At 54.3% G+C, this 20,901-nt stretch overlaps 2 protein-coding genes and 1 long non-coding RNA gene across 5 annotated transcripts in view; 1 reads left to right on the top strand and 2 right to left on the bottom strand.

Moving 5' to 3' along the window:
* Positions 1–3,111: 3,111 nt before the first annotated feature.
* LOC129641482 (uncharacterized) lies at positions 3,112–3,872 on the top strand. The gene is made up of 3 exons (XR_008709353.1): positions 3,112–3,198; positions 3,350–3,388; positions 3,732–3,872. It is a non-coding gene; the product is annotated as an uncharacterized LOC129641482 (long non-coding RNA).
* A 2,477-nt stretch (positions 3,873–6,349) lies between these two features.
* On the bottom strand, positions 6,350–14,881 carry LOC129641470 (cytochrome P450 2D14). The gene is made up of 10 exons (XM_055566191.1): positions 14,804–14,881; positions 10,394–10,684; positions 9,497–9,668; positions 8,811–8,963; positions 8,546–8,706; positions 7,980–8,156; positions 7,680–7,821; positions 7,276–7,463; positions 6,714–6,855; positions 6,350–6,613 (listed from the first exon to the last, which is right to left on the bottom strand). The coding sequence occupies exons 2-10, from the start codon at positions 10,580–10,582 to the stop codon at positions 6,435–6,437; spliced, it is 1,503 nt and encodes a 500-aa protein (XP_055422166.1). The 5' UTR covers positions 10,583–10,684; positions 14,804–14,881; the 3' UTR covers positions 6,350–6,434.
* A 2,976-nt stretch (positions 14,882–17,857) lies between these two features.
* Positions 17,858–20,901, bottom strand: part of TCF20 (transcription factor 20) — a 94,312-nt gene continuing 91,268 nt past the window's right edge. For all 3 annotated transcript variants that reach the window (XM_055566148.1, XM_055566153.1, XM_055566158.1), the window contains one exon: positions 17,858–19,140. Coding sequence is in view for 1 of the 3 variants with exons in the window: in XM_055566158.1 (XP_055422133.1) it covers positions 19,123–19,140 (18 nt within the window). In the remaining 2 variants the exon portion in view is untranslated. The remainder of the gene's footprint in view (positions 19,141–20,901) is intronic.

Raw genomic sequence — 20,901 nt, 5'->3', positions numbered from 1 at the left:
GATTCCAGCTTGTGCTTCTTCCAGCCCAGCATTTCTCATGTTGTACTTTGCATATAAGTTAAATAAGCAGAGTGACAATATATACTACTTTTCCTATTTGGAACCCATCTGTTATTCCATCTCCAGTTCTAACTGTTGCTTCCTGACCTGCATACAGGTTTCTCAAGAGGCAGGTCAGGTGGTCTGGTATTCCCATCTCTTTCAGAATTCTCCACAGTTTATGGTGATCCACACAGTCAAAGGCTTTGGCATAATGAATGAAGCAGAAATAGATGTTTTTCTGGAATGCTTGCTTTTTCGATGATGCAACTGATGTTGGTGATTTGATCTCTAGTTCCTCTGCCTTTGCTAAACCCAGCTTGAACATCTGGAAGTTCTTGGTTCAGGTACTGTTGAAATCTAGCTTGGAGAATTTTGAATATTGCTTTACTAGCGTGTGAGATGAGTGCAATTGTGTGGTAGTTTGAGCATTTTATGCCATTGCCTTTTTGGGGAATGGAATGAAAACTGACCTTTTCCAGTCCTGTGGCCACTGCTGAGTTTTCCAAATTTGCTGGCATATTGAGTGCAGCACTTTCACAGCATCATCTTTCAGGATTTGAAGTAGCTCAACTGGAATTCCATCACCTCCACTAGCTTTGTTCGTAGTGATACTTTCTAAGGCCCACTTGACTTCACAGTCCAGGATGTCTGGCTCTAGGTGAGTGATCACACCATTGTGATTATCTGGGTCATGAAGATCCTTTTTGTACAGTTCTTCTGTGTATTCTTGACATCTTTAGTTGTTAAAAATTAAGTATCATTTTTGCTTTTTTTGCTTTTATATCATTGTGGCTTTTAAATCCCTTTCCCTCACAGCGGGCACTTTTTAATTCATTTCTTAAAAATTAAGGAGCCATTCAAATAGAGTGAAATGCATTCTTTTTACCGTACGGATCTCTGAGTTTTGACACATATATACAACTGTGAAATTGCCAGTACAGTCAAGATAGAGAACAGCTCCAGTCAGTTCAGAAAATTCCCCCATACTCACTAATACTCAACCCTTCCCCCGCTCCCAGCCCCTGGCATCCAGTGAATGGTTTTCTGGCCCCATAGTTTTGCCTTTGCAAGATGGTCGTATCAATGGAAACATCCCAGTACCTAGTCTTTATTTATCTGCCACGCAGCAGGCTTGCGGGATTTCAGTTCCCCGACCAGGGATCCAGCGCGGGCCCCCTGCAGTGGAAGCACAGAGTCCTGACCACTGGCCACAGGGCAGTGCCCAGGATGTGGTTTTGAGTCTCTCGCTGAGCACAGGGCACCTGGTTGTGTGTCAGGTGGTTTGTTTCTTCTCATTGCCGAGTAGCTGTCCCGTGTATGGATGTACCGCGGTCTATCCGCCGACCGGATAAGAAGCATTTGGATTGTTTCTGGTTTTGGCAGTTTCGGATAAAACCACTATAATGTTCATGTACAAGTTTTGTGCGAACATAGGTTTTCCTTTTCCTTAGGTAAACACCTCACGGGGGAGGAGGGGGGCGCACGGAGGGGTGGTGGGGTCACGTGCTAATGTGTACTTAGTTTTCTAGGAAACTGTGAAACTTTCCAAAGTGCTGGTATCCACTTTGCATTCTCACCAGCAAAGAATGAGAGGATCCGTTTGATGCACATCACTTTCGGCATTTTCCTTTTTTAAAGTCATTCTAGTAGGCTTGTGGCATCGTTTTGTTTAGTTTAATATTGAGGGTTTACATTTTAAAACTATGTAAACAGTATTCCTGAGTCATGTAGTATATTATCATCAGTCTTTGTGGAGAATTTTGCCTTTTTCCTCTTTTTTAAACTTTAGTTTTCTCTGTACCTATAATACATCTAAACTGTCTATTAAAAAGAATTAATCTCCTTTCTATACACTTAAGACAAGTTAGGTTGTTTATCAATATGATCATTTCCCTGGGGACATATTTCATGGGGCCCTCCGCCCTTTTCCCTCCTGGACGCACGTCCTTGAGGTTGGAGGCTCAGCTCTCCTGGGACCTCCCTTCACCGTCATACTGGTGAGTATGTCACTTTTTTCACGTGTGGGTGCCCACGTTATTTTATTTTGGAGGGAGCACAACCTCCAGTTGCTTCCTGAGGGGTAGTCCTGAGATATTATTACCTGTCTGAAAACGTCTTACTGCCTATTTAACTCAGTGTGACTAGGTACAGAATTTTAGACTAGAAATAATTTTCTCACAGATTTTGAAGATCCTCATTTTCTTCTTGCTTCCAAGGTTGGTGGTGAAAAGTCTGATGAAACTTAATAGACTTCTTTCTTCATGTCTCTAGGAGTTTTTCGGTTCTTCTTTTCATCCTAGGTGTTTCAATATTTACTGATGACATCATCTGGGGTGGGTCTCCTTCATCCACTTTCCTGGACACTTGGCGATTCCTTCTCTCTACAAACTCAGGTCCTGCATCTTTGGGAAAATTCTCAATAACACATGAATGGTATTTATTTGGGATCTTTCCCTGCCACCCCAGTTTGTTGATTCTGTTCCTTCTTTCAGAAAGATCTATGATTTAGCTGTTGGAGCTCCTGATCTCTCTATTCTGGGAAAACTCTTTTTCAATTTTATCTTGTACACTCTGATTGGATTTTTAATTCCCATGATCATATTTCTGTTTTTGAAGAATTAGAAGTTGTAGGGATTTCCTGGTGGTCCAGATGTTAAAAATCCACCTTCTAATTCAGGGGATGCCGGTTCGATCCCTGGTCAGGGAACTAAGATCCCACACGCCATGGAACAACTAAGCCCATGGAGAGCAACTACAGAGAAGCCTGTGCACTGAGCTAGAGAGAAAAAAATAAAAAGCTCAAGCTCCAAAATGAGGAGTCCATGCACAACACACCCAATGTAATCAAAATGCAAAAAAAAAAAAAAAAAAAAAAGAATTAGCAATTATTGTTGGAACATTTTTATCTCAGCACCGGTCCTTGTTTGTGAATGCAGCGTTTTGTGTCTAAAGACATCAATCATTCGTTAGTGTGAAGCTTCCTTAACTCCCTGTAGTCTTCGTGTCGGCAGCGTGCACTGACAGTGGACCATGCATGACTGAGCCCTTGACGTGTCACCTCAGCCTTCTCTCTTTCTCCTGGTCATACAGCCCATCGGGGAGACCTTAAGGCCAGTGTGGGGGCCGATGGATAAGTGCTACCCCGTGACCGCTCAGGTGGGTAAGGGCTGGGGACTCCTCCTCCCCTGGAGTGGGGTGGCTGCCCTGGGCCTCCTTGGTGGGCACACACAGAAAGAGGATGGGCCAGGCAGGGAAGGACCCCCGGGCACTCTCAGCTGTATGTGACGGCCCCTGTTTCTCTCTGTAGAGACGCAGAGTCAGGAGTGGGAAGAAGCACGACTCTGAGGTAAGTGAGGCCTGGCCAGGAAGGGCCGGGGGCTGGGGACTGTCACCTGTCAGGGCTCCCTGAGACAGGAACCCTGTCCAGCACGTGGTCGGGGCCCCTGAGATACCAGGGGGGCTCCTTTAGGACACTTACAACCCGACCACACCTCGAGCTGAAAAGGGAGGGGCTTCCCTGGAAAAATAAAGAACTACACACTCCAAGTGTGCACAGAAGCAGGGGCTATACACTGCAAGTGTGCACAGCAGGAGGGGATACACACTGCAAGTGTGCACAGCAGGAGGGTAGGGGTAGGGCATCAGAGGGCCTTTCTGCCCATATACTGCCCTCTTGCCCCTCCTTGCAGGCCATGGGAGCACCAAACGATGCTGCCCCCAAGGAGGAGACTGCTGTCTTGTCTAGGGAGGAGGGGCAGGTGGGGCCCCCGGGGGAGGAACCAGCCAGCCTCATTCCTGGTGCGAAGGGGGTGACTGAGAAGGAAGAGGTAGCAAGGACCTCAGGATGGCAGGTAAAGAAGCCTGGGGCTCAGCTGGAACACTGTCCCCGTGTGGGTCCTCCTGGGAAGCCCCCGGGCTCTGCAGGGTGGAGTGCAGAGGCCAGGCCCATGCCACCATGGCAACGGTGCAGGGAGGCCAGGGCACCCCAAGACCACTGAGTCAAACTGCCATCCCGGTGGAAGAACAGCTCTGTGTGGAGCTGAGAGGTGCAGACACGGTCTGAGCAGCGAGTGGATCTGAACCCTGGCCTCCCCCGATTTCTTGTGAAGTGAGGCCTGTTTCCCCAGCTGCACAACGTAGAACCCGCCTCATCTGACCCCGTGCCCCTTCTCCCTTCCTAGGAGAATAACAAGGCCCGAAAGGAGATGGCTGTGTACGTTTCTGGTAAGACAGCAGACCCCAGCTGTGCAGCAGGACTGCCCTGCTCCCTCACCTCAGGGACCCTGCAGAGGTCACAGATAGCTGAGCTCCTCCCTGACCCTCCAGGACCAGGGAGGGGGCGGGGATGAAGCCCAGGTAGCCCGATGCCCAGTCTTTCCTGAACGAGCCCCTGGGTCCTTCTTCCTTCTTGGTTTGGCAGGACTTGAGGCCACTCCCCTTGGCCTGGTGGAAGGTTTCCGCCCTTTTAGCAATGCTGACCTGTTCTCCTGGCAACAGAGGATACCTTAGCCCTGGGCAAGGTTCCCTCCAGCAAGGTATTCACAGGGTGTGTCTGATTGTGCTTTTTATTTATTTATTTATTTTTTACTTTTTTTTTTTTTAAATTGCTCAGTTATGTCCAACTCTTTGCGATCCCATAGACTATATGGTCCATGGAATTCTCCAGGCCAGAATAGTGACGTGGGTAGCCTTTCCCTTCTCCAGGGGATGTTCCCAACCCAGGAATCAAACCCAGGTCTCCTGCATTGCAGGTAGATTCTTTACCACCTGAGCCACAAGGGAAGCCCTGATTGTGCTTTTTAGAGGCTTCCGAGGAGGACGTCATGGAGGAAAGGCCCGGGGGCTGGGTCCCCCAGCTCTTGAGGAAGCTTTGGCTGGGATGGTTCCCCGCCTCTGACATCCCCAAGACTCAGAGCCACGAGTGACACTGCGTCCAATAAATCCACACTTGTTGCTTCTGCAGCCCCGTTTCCTCCTTTCAGGGCCCTCAAGTTTCTACAAACTCAGTGTGGCTTCGTCCACGGCCCCTGTCCCAACAAGCTGCAGGAACACCACCTCCTGCCATTAAGCGCTTGACATGGGTTTGCTGGAGACTCAAGGGGCCCTGGCTGGTTTTCTGAGTCAGTGCCAAGGGACAGACAGGGCTCCCTGAATGTCGAGATCTGACTGTCATGAAGGCACTACTGGCTTGATCAGGGGCTTGGGTCTGACCTGTCTGGGTCTCCAGGCTCTTAACCTCAATGTGCCAAGGAGTCTGCCTAAGACTCAGGTGAGCAGACAGTCATTAGAGCCCTTGGGTGGTGTCTGTGTGAGCTCAGTCCAGACCAGACTGGGGGCTGGAGGTGGAGGATGGGGGTCCCTGCCCTTGGCCGGGGCTCCAGGCTGAGAAGGTCATAGCCTCAGAGGCGGCGCAGGAAGACAGGACTCGGCTGCCATCAGAGGCAAACCTCCTGCTGGCTGAAAGGGAAACACAAGCCCAAGGTCACATGGTGTCATAGCACAGCAAGGACGAGAGCAGGGTGTCCTGCTCTGAGCTCTGCAGGGCTTCCTTCTGCTCTGCCATCCCACTGTCACAGGATCCAAAGTTAACCCTGCCCCAGGGCACGCCCACCATCCACAGGGGCTCATTTCCGGCCCCTGCCTAGGCTCCTGAGAGCCTGGACTCACCTGGCCACTCAGAGGATTGAGCCCCAGGTTGGAGCCAAGCTCTAGCATGGCTGTGAGTGGCAACTCCTACTGGGCAGGGGCTGGGGGATGAGTGTCCTTAAGGGGCAGGGAAAGGGGGCCCATCCTATAAAGAGGCCCAGGGAGGTGGCTCCCTCCTGGGAAGGGCTCCTGCTTCAAGAGCTCTGAGCGCTGGGGGTTACCCGGCATATCGCTTCCCAGTCCTGCCCCCATCTTCTGGAGCCGCAGACTTGAGACACTGGCTGAGGCTTGTAGAGCCAGGTGGCTATGGCTAGGCCTGAAATGTGGGTGTCTGAGCTGATGGGCCCCCTTATCCCATGGGGGCCTGAAATCTCTCCCCCAGCCTATGTGAGCTCCTCCCAGCAGTTGCCAGGACCTGTTTATATAGGTTTGGTCCTACGTCCAGTAAGGGAGGTTGGGTCTCCCAGGGTGTCTGGGTGTAAGCCTCAGTATACCCATCTCACAGTACACCCTCGTACACTCTGAGCCTCAGTACACCCATATGTTAAATGGGGTCAAATGCCAGGTAAGGATGAATCAGGCCGTGGGGTGGGGGCTGGTTTTGGGCAGACTGCTGAAGCCACATGACTGCCAGGGGCTGGTCAGGTGTCCCAGGTGGACTCAAGTCACGATGGAGCCACCAGACCCCGGTTTATTGACCATCAGGGCTATGGCTGAGGAGCGGCTTGACGGCTGGATGCCTGCCTCTAGCGGGGCACTGCACAGAGCTGGTAGGGAGCTGGGGTCACCAGGAAGACAAAGACACCGTGGTCGCTGGGGCGGGACTGCCCGGCAGGCACCGAGAAGCTGAAGTGCTGCAAGAGGCTAGTGAAGAAGAGGAAGAGCTCCATGCGGGCCAGGGGCTCCCCGAGGCACGCGCGGCGACCTGTGGGTGGGCACGGGGGCTCTGTGAGCCTGGGTCTCCCCCTCCAAGACCCCCTCAGGTTGGGGAAGCAAACTGGGCACCCCCCCCACCCGCAAGGTACCTGCAGAGAAGGGTATGAAGGCCTCCTGCTTGACGAAGCACCCCTGGGCATCCAGGAAGTGCTCTGGGTGGAAGCGGAAGGGCTTCTCCCAGACGGTCTCGTCCTTCAGCACTGAAGACAGGTTGGTGATGAGTGTCGTCCCCTGGTGGCAAATGTCTGGCATGGGTGAGGTCTCGATTGGTGGGGGGGTGCCCAGACCCCTGCCACCAAACACACATGGGCACACACACTGCCTGGCACACACCTGGACTCTTCAAGTAACCCTCAGCCCAAGACGTTTCTCAGCACCGTCCCTGTGCCCATGGCAGGGTGCCCTTACTTCTCCTCAGTGCCCGGGCTCCTCCAACACTGTGACATGTTCTAGTTTGTCTTCCTTGCCCGACCAGGGGCTCTTGAGTGGACAGAGCCAGCCCTGTTCTACTCTCCTGTCTACGCCCACCCAGGCTGGGACATTCAGTACCTGTGGCCATGAGGACGGGGTGATTTGGATTCCAGTCCTGGCCACACCTGGCGACACTCACTGCGGTACCAGGTGGCAGGTGGTGCGGAGCCGCAGGCCTACCTTGGGGACGTGGAAGCCCTGCACCTCGATGTCACGGGATGTCATGTGGGGCAATCCCAGGGGGACGATGTCCGCAAAGCGTTGCACCTCATGGACCACGGCCACGGTGAAGGGCATGAGGGCCTGATCCCCCATCTCTGGTCGCCTCACCTGCCCTATCACCTCATCGATTTCCTGCTGGACACGTCCTGGAAAACAAGTATCCTCGTGCTGGTCAGACCCAAGGGCTGGGACCCGCCTCCTCCTGAAGCCCGGGTAGCACTGCATCCACTCAGAGGAGGCGCTGCGACATCTGAGCTGGGGCTCAGCCCCTGCACAGAGCTGCTGCTGGTGGCCAAACCAACTGAGCTCAGAGGCCTCAGGCTGTCCTCGTCCTCCCACCACCCACCCCGGGCTAGACTCACGCTGCACATCAGGGTGCAGGATCATGAGGAGGAGGGCCCAGGCCAGTGTGGTCGAGGTGGTGACCATCCCGGCGGAGAACAGGTCGGCCACCACCAGGCGCAGGTTCTCATCATTGAAGCTGCTCTCGGGGTTCCCCTTGGCCTGGGTCACACCGGGAAGGTAAGCTCAGGGACAGAGGTGAAGTCCCCACATGGCCTCGCACCCTGCTCCGGTCAGCCCAGGTGTCTGATCCCTGGGTGATAGAGGCCTGAGTTTGCCTCCTGGGCCCTCAACACACATCCCTGTCCCGATCACCTTACCTCCTTCACCTCATCCAGGAAGGCGTCAGTCAGGTGTCGGGGTGGCTGGGTCGGGTCCCGGGTCATCTTCTGCTCAGCGATCAGCTCATCAATCAGGGCCATGAAGGCCTTCTGCGCCGGGAAGACCCTGGCGGCCAGCCCTGGGATGCGCAGGAGCACTGGCACAGCTTCCACCACCTGTGCGGGTCACCGCCGTGGGGCCCTGGGAACCTGGGACCTCCTGGTGCCCAGGTGCTCACCAGTCAGGTCCCAGCTTCCTCCAGGGTCCCCATCATCAACCTTGTTCCTCCCTAAGTTCAGACCTGCCCCTCTCTCCTGGCCCTGGGCCCAGAAAGATAAACCTAAAATGTACATCTCATGGTGACCGGTCCCTTGCAGTGAAGGGGTACTCCCACCCCCAAGCGCACTGACCCCCACCCAGCCTTTCCGATCTACGCTGTCTGCCATCTCCCCACTTCCAAGCCTTTTCCTTGCAGGTACCTTTCCCGGAAAGCCCTTCCTCCTTCGGGAGGGGGGATGGGCCGTTGGAGGACCGAGGCCGCCTTTACGGAGCTCTCTTTCCTCACCTTGCGCACTAAGTTAAACTCTTCCTTCAGCCCATCCTCCGTCAAGTCCAACAGCTTGATGATGCGAGGATCGTTGTACTCGAAGCGGCACCCGAAAGTCAGGGAGGCGATCACGTTGCTCACTGCTTTATTCAGGAGGTCCACGGGGCTAAAGGGACGTCCTGGAAGGGGACGGTGCAAGGTAGGGCGACGCCTCCATCACTTCTCTCCTAGGCCTCTCCAAACTCCCAGACCTCCGTGTCCCTCAGCCACAGCACTCACTCACCGGCCTGGTCGGCGAAGGCGGCACAGAGGCACGAGGCCTCCTCGGTCACCCACTGCTCCAGTGACTTCTTCCCCAGGCCGAAGTTGCGCAGGGTGGATAGGGAGAAGCGCCGCTGCTCGCGCCAGGCGTCCCCATATCGCGCCAGGATCACTCCTGGGGGTGGGGCGGGCACGTGGGCGTGGCTCGGATCTGGCCCCGCCCCTCCTGGGGATCTGCTCACAGCCCCGCCTCCATGGGGGAAGTTCTCGGCGCTGCCCGCCCACACTGGTCTCGCCCTCCAGTCCTAAATGCCGCCCACTTTCACACCCACTTCAGTCTGGAGACTGCTCCCATTCTCTGTCGGCCCACACTGTTCCCGAGTCTCCCCTGCTAGGCGCCCGTCTTGGCTCCACTTTTTATTTTGCCCACGGAGACCCCGTTTGCCACGTGGGGAAGGTCCTGGCCTACCCCGACATTGTCCTCTTTTCCTGCCCACACCGACGTCCTCTTCGGGTTCGCAGTGGCCCTGGGCCGCCCTCTCTTAGTAAGGCCCCGCCCTCTGCCTCATCCAATTTCTCCTCCCCCAATGCTTGGCACAGTCTCCTTTCTCCACCTGCCGCGCCCTCAAATTCGTTGGCTCTTTCCTGCACCGAAAATCCGCGACCCTGCCTCCGCCTGCAGGGACGCGGCGTGCCCTCTGCGCTTGCCTTCGGCGTGCGGCCCGTAACCCAGGTGCTCGTAGACGGCCGGAGGTGGACGGTCGGCAGTGTCCTGGCTGCGGTACACCAGCGCCTCGCGCACAGCCGCCAGCCCGTTGAGCACGACTACCGGCGTCCAGACCTGCTGCAAGCTGAACACGTTCCCGAAGCGGCGCCGCAGCTGCAGGCCAAAGGTCGAAGGTGTTTGGCAAGCCCAGGCCCCGCCAGGCTGTGGGCCGAGTCTCCTGGCATTAGCCTCAGGGCACCTATGGGTCCCCTCCAGCAGCGAGCAACTGCAAGGACTTTATCTAGTCTTGGGAGCCCGGGGGTTACATCCTCTGGTTTTGAGGCTCTCCGGTTGGATGAGACCATCCTACTCACAGAGCCAGCTATGGCTGTGCAAGTGCCACGAAAGGGTCAGCAGGCCAAGTCAGCGTCCTGTTTCACAGGTGGAGAAGCTGAGGTTCATAGAGGGCAGCAGGGAGGCCCAAGGCCTCCTGGAGGCAAAAGATTTGAAGCAGATCACTGTGCCTCTCTCAACCACAACTCTCCTGATTTAAAAGGGCTCATAACCAGACATCTCCCCCATCCTCAAGACCTTTCCTCCAAAGGTGACCCTCAGAGAGTCATGTTCACATAATTTAAGAGATGGCCAGCTGAATCCCCAGCCTGTTGCCATGTTGTTAAAACCCCACCCCCGGCCTTGTCCTCTCTGACCTCTGTTTGGAAACTCCAATCTGTTCTCGGGCCCTGAACAGACGTCCTCCCTCAGGAAGCCTCTCAGATCCGCCTCCTCTTCTTGGCCTAGTTCCTCTTCCGGCCTGCCGCTTCACCCAGCGCCCACTGTCCGCTGCTAAGTGGGGCCCTAGGACCACCGCTGCGCACTCCCCACCCCTCCGTCCTCACCTGGTTAAAGCTGGGACGCGGGTCCTCGAAGTCCACCTGCAGCAGGTTGCCCAGCACCGGCAGCGGCGTGGGGCCTGGTGGGTAGCGTGCGGCCCAACGTGAGCGTCGGTGCATCAGGTCCAGCAAGAGCAAGAAGATGAGCACGGCCACAGCCAGGGTCCCCAGCGTGTCCCCAGACAGCAGCCCCATGGCTGCCTCCGTGAGCGCTGGGTTCCTCACCACGCCAGCACCCAGGACCAGGCCAGCAGGGGACTCTCACTCCACCTCCGGGGCTCCACCAGTCCGGGGCCTCTGTATAAAGGGAGCGGAGGACCGGCCTTTGGCCTCTGCCCTGAGCTGTCTTGTCGGGGAGATTGTGCTGCCAGAGGGTACAGAGAGGGGTCAAGGAGAGTCAGGCGCACGGGCGGTCACTGTCCCTCACGTGTGCTCTCCAGGTGCTTCCGGAAGGTGGCTGGAGAGCACAAGAAGTCCCCCTCCCGCGGCCTGACTCCCCAGCTTGGCAGATTCGACAAAGAATCCGGGGTCTTGGGAATGGGTTCTGCCGCCACCTGTCGCCTGTCAGCCTCTAATGCAGCCACAGCCCTGTTCCCAGACCATGTCCCTGTCCTGCTCCCGAGGGGCCTTCGCCTCCCAAGTATGTTACTGCTCCTTGGCCCGTGCTGGCGGGAGGACCGACTGCCCAGAGGGACCACCGATAGAGTTCTCGGTGTCCCTCACTTCCCACTGGTGCACTCAACACACACTCAGAATCACCCACTCATAAACCACATTTACACACATTTGCATCCTGACTAGCCCACGCTCACGTGCATATCTACACACCCACACAACTGCATCCACTTTCCCCTCGGAGATCAGCCCCAAGGGCTCCAGTTCTCAGGGGCTGCCTGGACTCCGCCGACCTCCTTGGCCCTGGAGGCTGCTCTCGGCACTGCCGGCACCTGCACCTAGCTGGCTGCTGCCTCAGTTTCCACCTGCTGTGGCTGAGGGAAGTTTGAATCTGGGGCTAGGGAGGCAGCAGGGTTGTTTTCAGAGTTCCCTAGTCACACTGACCATCCAGTTTGGTGGCCCAGAGGCCCTTTCCTAAGTTTGTTACAAATTGGTCCTTGGACTTTCCCGCTCTTTTGGCCTCAAGGTGATGTATCTCCTCACGTAGGTGTCCATTTCCTGACTTGGAAAAATGTAAGGTGGGTAGTTTACTTTGTTGACTGGGCTGCCAGTAAGCTCAAGGTATTAGGGTGGGTTAGCATAGGCTGTGACTGTCCTTAGAGAAGTGGGCCTGCTTCCTCCTCATCGATTTGTCCTTTAGTTCAGTCGCTCAGTTGTGTCCGACTCTTTGAAACCCACCGACTGCAGCATGCCAGGCCTCTCTGTCCATCACCAACTCCTGGAACCTGCTCAAACTCATGTCCATCAAGTCGGTGACGCCATCCAATCATCTCATCCTCTGTTGTCCCCTTCTCCTCCTGCCTTCGGTCTTTCCCAGCATCAGGGTCTTTTCAAGTGAGTCAGTTCTTCCCATCAGGTGGCCAAAGTATTGGAGCTTCAGCTTCAGCATCAGTCCTTCCAATGAACAGTCAGGGTTGATCTCCTTTACGATTGACTGGTTTGATCTCCTTTCAGTCCAAGGGACTCTCAAGAGTCTTTTCCAACATTACAGTTCAAAAGCATCAATTTATTTGGCTCTCAGCCTTCTTCATAGTCCAACTCTCACATCCATGCACGACTACTGGAAAAACCATAGCTTTGACTAGACGGACCTTTGTCAGCAAAGGAACGTCTCTGCTTTTTAATATGCTGTATAGTTTGGTCATAGCTTTTCTTCCAAGGGGCAAGCATCTTTTAATTTCATGGCTGCAAAATCATCATCTGCAGTGATTTTAGAGCCCAAGAAAATAAAGTCTCTCACTGTTTCCACTGTTTCCCCATCTATTTGCCATGAAGTGACGGGACTGGATGCCATGATCTTAGCTTTTTGCATGCTGAGTTTTAAGCCAGCTTTTTCACTCTCCTCTTTCACTTTCATCAAGAGGCTCTTCAGTTCCTCTTTGTTTTTGTCCTTGAACATCAGCTGTTAAAACTTCAGAAGACAAGGGAATGGAAACCAGACGGGGATGTAGTTTCTTGACCCTCTCACAGGCCTGCCGAGGACCTCAAGGAATGGACTCCTGGGCCTCCCTCCTCTCTATGGGTCCAGTCCACTCTGGCTCCGGCCCCATACCCTCCGACCCTGACTCTCTGGTTCCTTCCAGTCCTCCAGCAAAGGTGCAAATACAAACCTTGGTACCACCCTGCACAAGTACGTGTCGCCTCCAGACTGGAATTACGGCTACCAGGCACTTCCTCTTGGTCAGCCTCTTGCCTCCTCCAGGCAAGGGGTTGGTCACATTATGCCAGAGTTCTGCTAGCCTCAGAACCCTCCAACAACTCAAGGGGTAAGATTTGAGGTTGAGAAGCTGATGGGAACTCAGAGGCCCAAACCCATTCAAATGTAAAGGCATGGGAACTCAGAAGGAGGGGAAGGGGCATTTCCAGGGCAGGCCTGGTCAAGGCCGCTGCCCCCCACCCATCCCCGGAGTATGTGAGGCAACCTTTCTTTCTGAACACAGCTGGAGTCGTTCAGGGTCCTGGAGGCTCTCCCCTAGCTTACTGAGACCCTGGAGGAGGCACTCTGCCCTCCTGTACCCCCTCTTACCCTGTTCCCTCCCTCGCACCCCACCCCCAACAGTGAGAGGACAGTTCTTCCCAGGTTGCCTTCAATGGGACAGAGTGCTTGTGGTCTCCAGGTGGGGGTTGTCAACATTTGCAATCCCTGCTTGGCTTGTGCAAGCAGCTCCTTCCCCTCCAAATTCCCACATCCCCACTCTCCTGCCAGGCCCGGGGCCAGCGGGCGGGGCTGGCTGGGGCTCAACTGGCCCTCTTCAGCTTATCCAGCCTTTCCTGCGTCTTGCCTTGGCCAAAGCTGGGGGGAGGGATGGCGAGGGTGGGCCCCTGCTTCAAAGTGCTCGCAACCAAGAGGAGGCGGGGAGCCAGGTGACACCCCAGGCCAGCAGTTGCAGGGATGGCTTTGAGGGCTGTGGGGTCATTTCCCCAGGCTGGAGTAGACTTTCTGGGTAAACCTCCTGGAGGTCTTCGGGTGGCTTGGGACTGCAAACAGGTAACCTGACTGCGGGATTGAGGCACCGCTGCAAAGCAGCAGGACGGTGGCAGCTCCAGGTGGGGCTTTTGGTCTGGCAGAGGACTGGATTGTGGGAAACTTGGGTTCTTGGGCCTCAAGGAGGCAGGGAGACCAGCTCTGAGGCCACTGAAAAGACCAAGAGGGGAAGACCTGGGGGGAGCCCTGGGGACTTCTCAGAGCCAGCCGGTGGTCTCCCATCGGCCTCAGTCGAATGTTTCTGTCCATTGGCAGCAATCTTCCACCCTGGACGGGCAGAGTCCGGTGGCACTGGCGGGGCTGGCAGGATGGTCGTCACAGCTTTGTCACAGCGGCCCCGTTACACTGCCATCTACCCTTTGTGTCATGCTCTCTGCAGTCACTCTACTGGGCGTATGAAGGGCAGTGACAGGTAGCTTGTAATTCAGGCAGTGCCTTCCAAACACCGGGGATAGGGGCTCTAGTCCAGGACAGGGTGGCCTTGGGGAAGGCCTCAATCGTGAGGCCAACGCCCTGTTTCAATCCTTGTGCAATGGTAGCCTTGGATTACCCTGCACTCACACACCAGGCACTGCTGTTCACGCCCCATGCTCCCCACCCCATGTAAGATCGGCGGCTTTATGGTTTCCAAGGCATGGAGTCTCAGGGGTCACAGCAGTGGGTCAAAGTCACAGAGCATCATTAGGGTCAATCTCAAAACTCAGGCTCTGGACCACTGCTCTACAGCGGAAATACACTTCTATGAGGCCCGAGGGCCAGCATTTAAGTTCCTGCAGGCTTACTATTTTAGAAACACGCTCAGGCGGCCCTTGCTGGCTTCTGCTCTGGTGAAGCGGAGGGTGTTTGAGGGAAGGGCACCCCCCCACCCCCACCCCCGCCACGCCCCGCACACCTCGGGGTCGCAGGTGTTGGCCCCGGCAGAGATGGGATGGCGCCTCCGACCCCAGACCCGGCCTGAGTCCTGAGTCCGGGAAGACGTCAGCAAGATGGCGGGCGAGCAGCGCCCGGGGCCCGAGCCCCCAGGCACGGAGTCCCGGCCCTGGGCCCCCAAGGCTACACGGAGCAAGCTCCCTGGAAGCAGGTGGGCAGCTGCAGTGCCCAGCGAGGGCGCGGGGAAAGTTGGTGGCATTTCGCTCGCCCCCTGCCCCGCCCCCGCGGCAGACACCCCCCTCAGTTTCCGCTGCTGCCTGCGGGGCGGGAGGAGTGGGAGCCGGCTCTGGTCGGTGTGGGGGTTCCCGTGGGCCCAGAGGTCTCACCTGACTCCGGTACCGCCCTCTGGGGTCCAGGCTGCAACCGCGCTTGCAAGTCTGGCCGGCGGACAACGGAGGGGCGGGGCCGGGAGCCTCGGGGTGCAGGCAGATCCCTCCCGTGGTTTTCTGGGAACTGGGCTGGGCAAGACGGGAAAGGTCTGGGGCTTGCCCGCACAATGTGAACTTGCCTCAGGCTTCCCTGGTGGCTCAGAGGTTAAAGCATTCTGCCTGGAATGCGGGCGACCTGGGTTTGATCCCTGGATCAGGAAGATACCCTGGAGAAGGAAATCGCAACCCACTCCAGTACTCTTGCCTGGAGAATCCCATGGAGGGAGGAGCCTGGTAGGCTACAGTCCATGGGGTCGCAGAGTAGGACACGACTGAGCGACTTCACCTCACTTGTAAGTTAAGGTGGTCACCTAAACCTTGTGTTTTTGAACCGCGGTTTAAAAACTTAACTCTTACAAAATACACCAACACTGCACACTTATCATAGAATGATCAAAACCCAGAACGCTGACACCACCCAACTCCGACAAGGGTGAACTCTCATTCCCTGCGGGTGGGTGGGAATGCAGACTGGGGCAGCCACTTTGGAAGACAGTTTGGCAGTTGATTATTTAAAAAAAAAAACCCTGCACACTTGTGTTTATAGTAGTTTTATTCATAATTGCTAAAGAGTGGAACAACTGTCTTCCAGTAGGTGAATGGATAAACTGGGGTGCATCCCGGCAACAGAATATTCAAGAGAAGAGAAACTGAGCCTCTCAAAGCTGAGAGTGAAAAAGCTTAAAACTCAACATCCAGAACACTAAGCTCATGACATCTGGTCCCATCACTTCATGGTAAATAGATGGGGAAAAGAAACGGACACAGCGACACTTTATTTTTCTTGGGCTCCAAAATCACCGCGGATGTGACTGCAGCCACGAAAGTAAAAGATGCTTGCTTCTTGGAAGAAAAGCTACGACAAACCTGGACAGTGTATTCAAGCAGAGACATCACTTTGCCAACAAAGGTCCATATAATCAAAGCTATGGTTTTCCAAGTAGTCATGTATGGATGTGAGAGTTGGACCATAAAGAGGGCCAAGTGCCGAAAAACTGATGCTTTTAAACTGTGGTGCTGGAGAACAGTGTCTCTTGTACAGCAAGGGACCAGTCAGTCCTAAAGGAAATCAACCCTGAATATTCATTGGAAGGACTGATGCTGAAGTTGAAGCTTCAATACTTTGGCCACTTGATGTGAAGAGCCAACTCATTGGAAAAGACTCTGATGCTGGGAAAGATTGAGAGGAGAAGGGGATGACAGAGGATGAGATAGTTTGATGGTATCACTGACTCAATGGACATGAATTTAAGCAAACTCCGGGAGACTGTGAGGGACAGGGAAGCCTGGGGTGCTATAGTCCATGGCATCACAGAGTCGGACCCTGAGCAACTGAACAACAACAAACAGAAATGAGCTATCATGCCATGAAAAGACATGGAGGAACCTTAAATGCCTATTACCAAATGAAAGAAACCAATGTAAAAAGCTACATACTGTGTAACTCCAACCCTATGACATTCTGGAAAACACAAAAACTATGGACACAGTAAAAGATCCGTGGTTGCCAGGGTAAGAGGAGGGAGGGTTAAAGACAGGCAGCACAGAGAATTCTTAGAGCAGTGAAGCTGCTCTGTATACTGCTGGTATGTACATGTCATTATGGGCTTCCCTGGTGGCTCAGAGGTAAACAATCTGCCTGCCAATGCAGATGTGGGTTTGAACCCTGGGGTCGAAAGATCCCCTGGAGAAGGAAATGGCAGCCCACTCCAGTATTCTTGTCTGAGAAATCCCATGGACAGGGGAGCCTGGCGGACTATAGTCCATGGAGTCACAGAGTTGGACAGGACTTAATGATTAAACAACAGCAAACCCATGTCATTGTACGTTTGTCCAAACTCAGAGCGCACACCACCAAGAGTGAACCCCAACGTAAACTATGGGCTGTGGATGACCATGATGTGTTGATTCAAGTTCACCAAAGACAAGGCACTGCCCTGGTGGGGAGCCTTGACACTGGGGAAGGCTGTGCATGTGTGGGGGCAGAAGATTCATGGGGAATCTCCGTACCTTCTGCTCAACACTGTGATGAACCTAACACTGCTCTAGAAATAAAGTCTGTCCAAAAAACAGAGAACTCAAAAGAGTGGCAGGAGCTGAAATGCCCATGAACAGTTGAGGCTTCTTACAGAAGCTGGAAAGCTAGAGTTGGGAGTGAGGCGTGGAATAGGGCCACTCCCCAGTGAATGGTCATTTCAGGAGCCAGTTTGAGGAACCATCACCAGGGTTTTACTCAAAGTATCATCAGCCCAGTCAGAAGAATTTAAAAAAGGCAAAATGAAGAACCAACCATCTGCTGTCAGGAAAGTATTTTCCTGAAGATATGTTCAAGGTTTGTGGTTTAAGCCCAACACCTGCAATCTCTCAATCTCATCTGAACTGTGTTAATGCCAAGACCAGACAGGATGCCAAGGAAATAAAGAACCATAATTCCTATGCAGGTTCCGTGGCGCACACAGCACACCCACCCACACCTCCATCCTGGTGGAGCAAAATGAGCACTGGACCACGCTGATGGATGCAGCCATTGTAACAAAGCTAATCTGCCATTTCTGCAGCCTCAAACTGATAAGCACACCAGAACTAATTTATAATTGCTTATTTCTACTTCACAGCATTCCTTCCAGTGTTTCTGTTCTTAAAAAAACAAAGTCCATTAACATTGCATTATTTTTTTATAAGCTTTAAAATTCACATTGATTGGAATTTTGTCCTCCTCTCAAGTAATCTGGCCATCTTCACACACGGCTGAGTTTGACCCACCAGGCTGAGCGGCTAGAACTGTCCTTGGTTGGGCTCATTCCAGGGTCTGCTGCAAGGGCCCTGGGCCTGTGGGAGGTGTAGGTGGCTGGGCCAGTCTGATGGCAGCCACCTCCGCAGCAGAACCAGAGCCAGCCTGACGGCTGGATTGGGAGGAGAAAGAGACGCATTTGCTTCAAACAAAAAAGGAAACAAGGTTAAAATGAAGTTTATTATTTTTTTGATTTTTTTTGTTTTGTTTTTTAAATAAAACTGTTTGTGAAACAGCTATTTTATCCCCACGGCAGAGTGACCCCTGAAAGATGCACTAACCCCTTCTTAAGGCCTTAACAAGATTTTTTTTTTGTACTTTTTTCTTTTTTTAAAACTCAGATATTTAAAAATTATACAATTTACAAAACAAAACAACACAACATAGAGAATCATGTAGCGGGGGGCTGCTCAACTGGCAGGCTCCCTTTTCCTTTATAAAAGTGAAAGCAAAGAAGAAAGGGTGGAGTGGGTGCTCCTGGTCAGCTTACCCCGGTGAGCACATCTGACACTGTCCTTCCCTGTGTCCACTCTTACGGCCTAGGTTCATCCGTCCGCCCTGGGGGTCAGGGCACAACAGCTGCCTGGAATGCGCCCGGGGCGGCCATCCCTTGATCCTGCCGGCCAAGCCGCTTTGGTGGGACCCTCGGGGCTCTCACCGGCCAAGGACCCAGGACACAGTTGTGACCGTGGGGCCTCCGCCTTGGGGCATCCGCCAATGTCCCCTCCCCCCCAAAAAAAATAAAAATTTAAAAAATAATAAATAAATAGTGTTTCTGGAAATGAAAAAGATTTATTTTTGTGTTTAAACATCATTCTCCCATTCTTGAAAACATGGACCATCCCCCACTCCCCTCCCCCTCAACCTTCCCACTTTGAGACAAATTACTGACAAAGACATGGTTTGGTGTGGTTCGTCTGTTCCTCTGACCCCGGGTATAGAGTCTCTGAATTGTGTGAGCTGTGCCAAGGATCTAAGCCACCCCTGTCCTTGTGAGATCAGAGTTTGTTCGGTTCAATTTCACATTTAAATTTCACGTTATTGGAACAAATTTGGAGTTCTTTAACTAGATAATTTTAAAATAGAATCAAAAGGGATAGCGCACCTTTCATTTAAACAAAGTCTTTCCAGACTAAAAATAGATTTATATATATATATTTTTATCCCTCCCTTTTAATTCCCCCCACCCTTTCCCATCATCCCACCCCTCCCCCCTCCCCCCACACTGTCACTATGGAGATTGTGTCCATGGAAACAGCCATTCCAACGTCTTGGGTCTTTCTTTCCTGTGGTGTCACCGGTTTGAGAGTGATGTAAGAACTTAGGAAGGAAGTGCTGGCGCGGGCAGGCACGCGGGGTGGGGCGGGGTGGGGTGTGGCTGCACAGGAGGACCGTTTCCATTCCATCACGAGTATCCACCACCTTCTCATCTCCACAGTCTCACCTGCAAGACAAGCAGACACTGGGTGCTGGGAACCTCTGCATGGCGCTGCAGCCCACAGCCCCTGCTCTGTGGTGGCGCGACTCTGCAGGGTCTGGCAGCCGGCACCGGAGACACCCAGGGCCCATGGCAGAGCCGGCTGTGTGGCTCTGGGCCTGAAACAGGGTAAAGGCAGCAATGACCTGACCAGCTGCACTGGGTATGGACTCGGAGTGTCCCTCCCCAGTGCGTGGAGGGAGCCGAGACCAGGAGAGACTCCCCTGACCCCCGAGGTGGGGCTGCCTGGAGTGGGGCAGCTCTTGGGGTGACCCTTGCTCAGGATGCTGCCCCCTGGGGCCTATAGCGGGACTCAGCACGTGGGCCCCGGGACCTGTCCTCACAGAGGTGGCTGAGCACTCAGCTGATGTGGAAGAACCTGCTCAGGACCACGCCCGGGTCGCCTCCAGCCGCGGGCGGCGCTCTCACAGCTAACAGAGAACACTCCTGGGAGCTCCAAGGGGAGGGCGGCTCTCAGGTCACTCTCTGGGGCTCCCCAGGCCCTGCTACTGGCGTCTGTCTCTCCTTCTGGCCCGGGCTCCAGGCTTAGGAAGGCTCTCCTGGTGACCATCGAGGGTACATGGGCTTGTACCAAGGGCCTCCTCAGGATACTTCATGGATCCTTACGTGTGCAAGGATCTCAAGAGACACAGCAATTTCCGAGGAATTCAGTCCAGAAAAATTAAACCAAGAGCCACGTGTGGTGACACCCCTGTGTGTGTGTGTGTGTGTGTGTGTGTGTGTGTGTGTGTGTGCGGGGGCTCACCTGGCTTCTTCCTCAAACCCTTTCCGGTGCCCTCCACCAACCGATAAACCTCAGGAAAACCCAGGCATCACCAGTCCCTTTTCTGCTTCTGTAAAACTTACTAATACACAAACTAGTTAAGGCTAGCCTGTGTATACAAGCTAAGAACAGACATTCCCGCCAGCCTTTGCCAAAAAAGAGATTCCTAGCTGCTTGGCAGAAAACATGAATAACAGTAAGGGACTTGCAGGGCAGCAGGACAGCGTCGCCACCCTCAGGCAAAAGCAGACCCTGCGCCTCCGGCTGCCAGGGCCAGGAGCTGAGCCACCCTGCCATGGGCCACAGAGTGGCTTCCCCTGCACCCAGGGGGTCACCCCAGCACCCCCTCCCCCAGCACGGACTCTCTCCACTCTGGTTTCCTGAGGCTGAGGCTGCCAGGAAAAGGGGAGAAGAAGCAGCCTTCTCTGGTGCAGGGACCAAAGACCCTCTATCAAGGCGATGCCAGGGCAGGGCTGCCAGGGGGCCTCAAACAACGACCAAAGGGGTCAAATCTTGCCTGGGATGTGGGCCACGGGCGGGAACAGAAGACAAGTGCCCGCACATCCTGCAAAGCTCAGCTCATGGAACGAGGGCCAGGGGCACGGTCTGCCTCTCCCCAGCACTTGGCAGTCTTCGGCCTGCACCCTCTAGAATGCAGGTGGTCTCCGCACCAGGGTCTGCCTGGCTGGAGGGCTCCGCAGGCCGCTGGCCTGGGCTCCTTCCCTTGGTGCCACTGGGGGGCCTGGTGGTCCGTCCATATCCCCTGCCAGTGCCTGGCCTTCCGGCCTTTCCCACAGGGACCTCCCCAGGGTCTGATACCTGACTGACCCTGAATATAATGGGGCCCTAACTTCTCCGTTATTCCTAAAAACTATTCCTTTAGTAGGAAGAATGGGAAGAAAACTCTTGAAACATCTAGTAGGGGTCAGGCACTATGCCAGGAG

The sequence above is a fragment of the Bubalus kerabau genome, chromosome 1, assembly GCF_029407905.1.
Source record: "Bubalus kerabau isolate K-KA32 ecotype Philippines breed swamp buffalo chromosome 1, PCC_UOA_SB_1v2, whole genome shotgun sequence".
Lineage (NCBI taxonomy): Eukaryota > Metazoa > Chordata > Mammalia > Artiodactyla > Bovidae > Bubalus > Bubalus kerabau.
The sequence above is the reverse complement of the archived record's forward strand: the minus strand, read 5'-3'. Positions and strand labels throughout refer to the sequence as shown.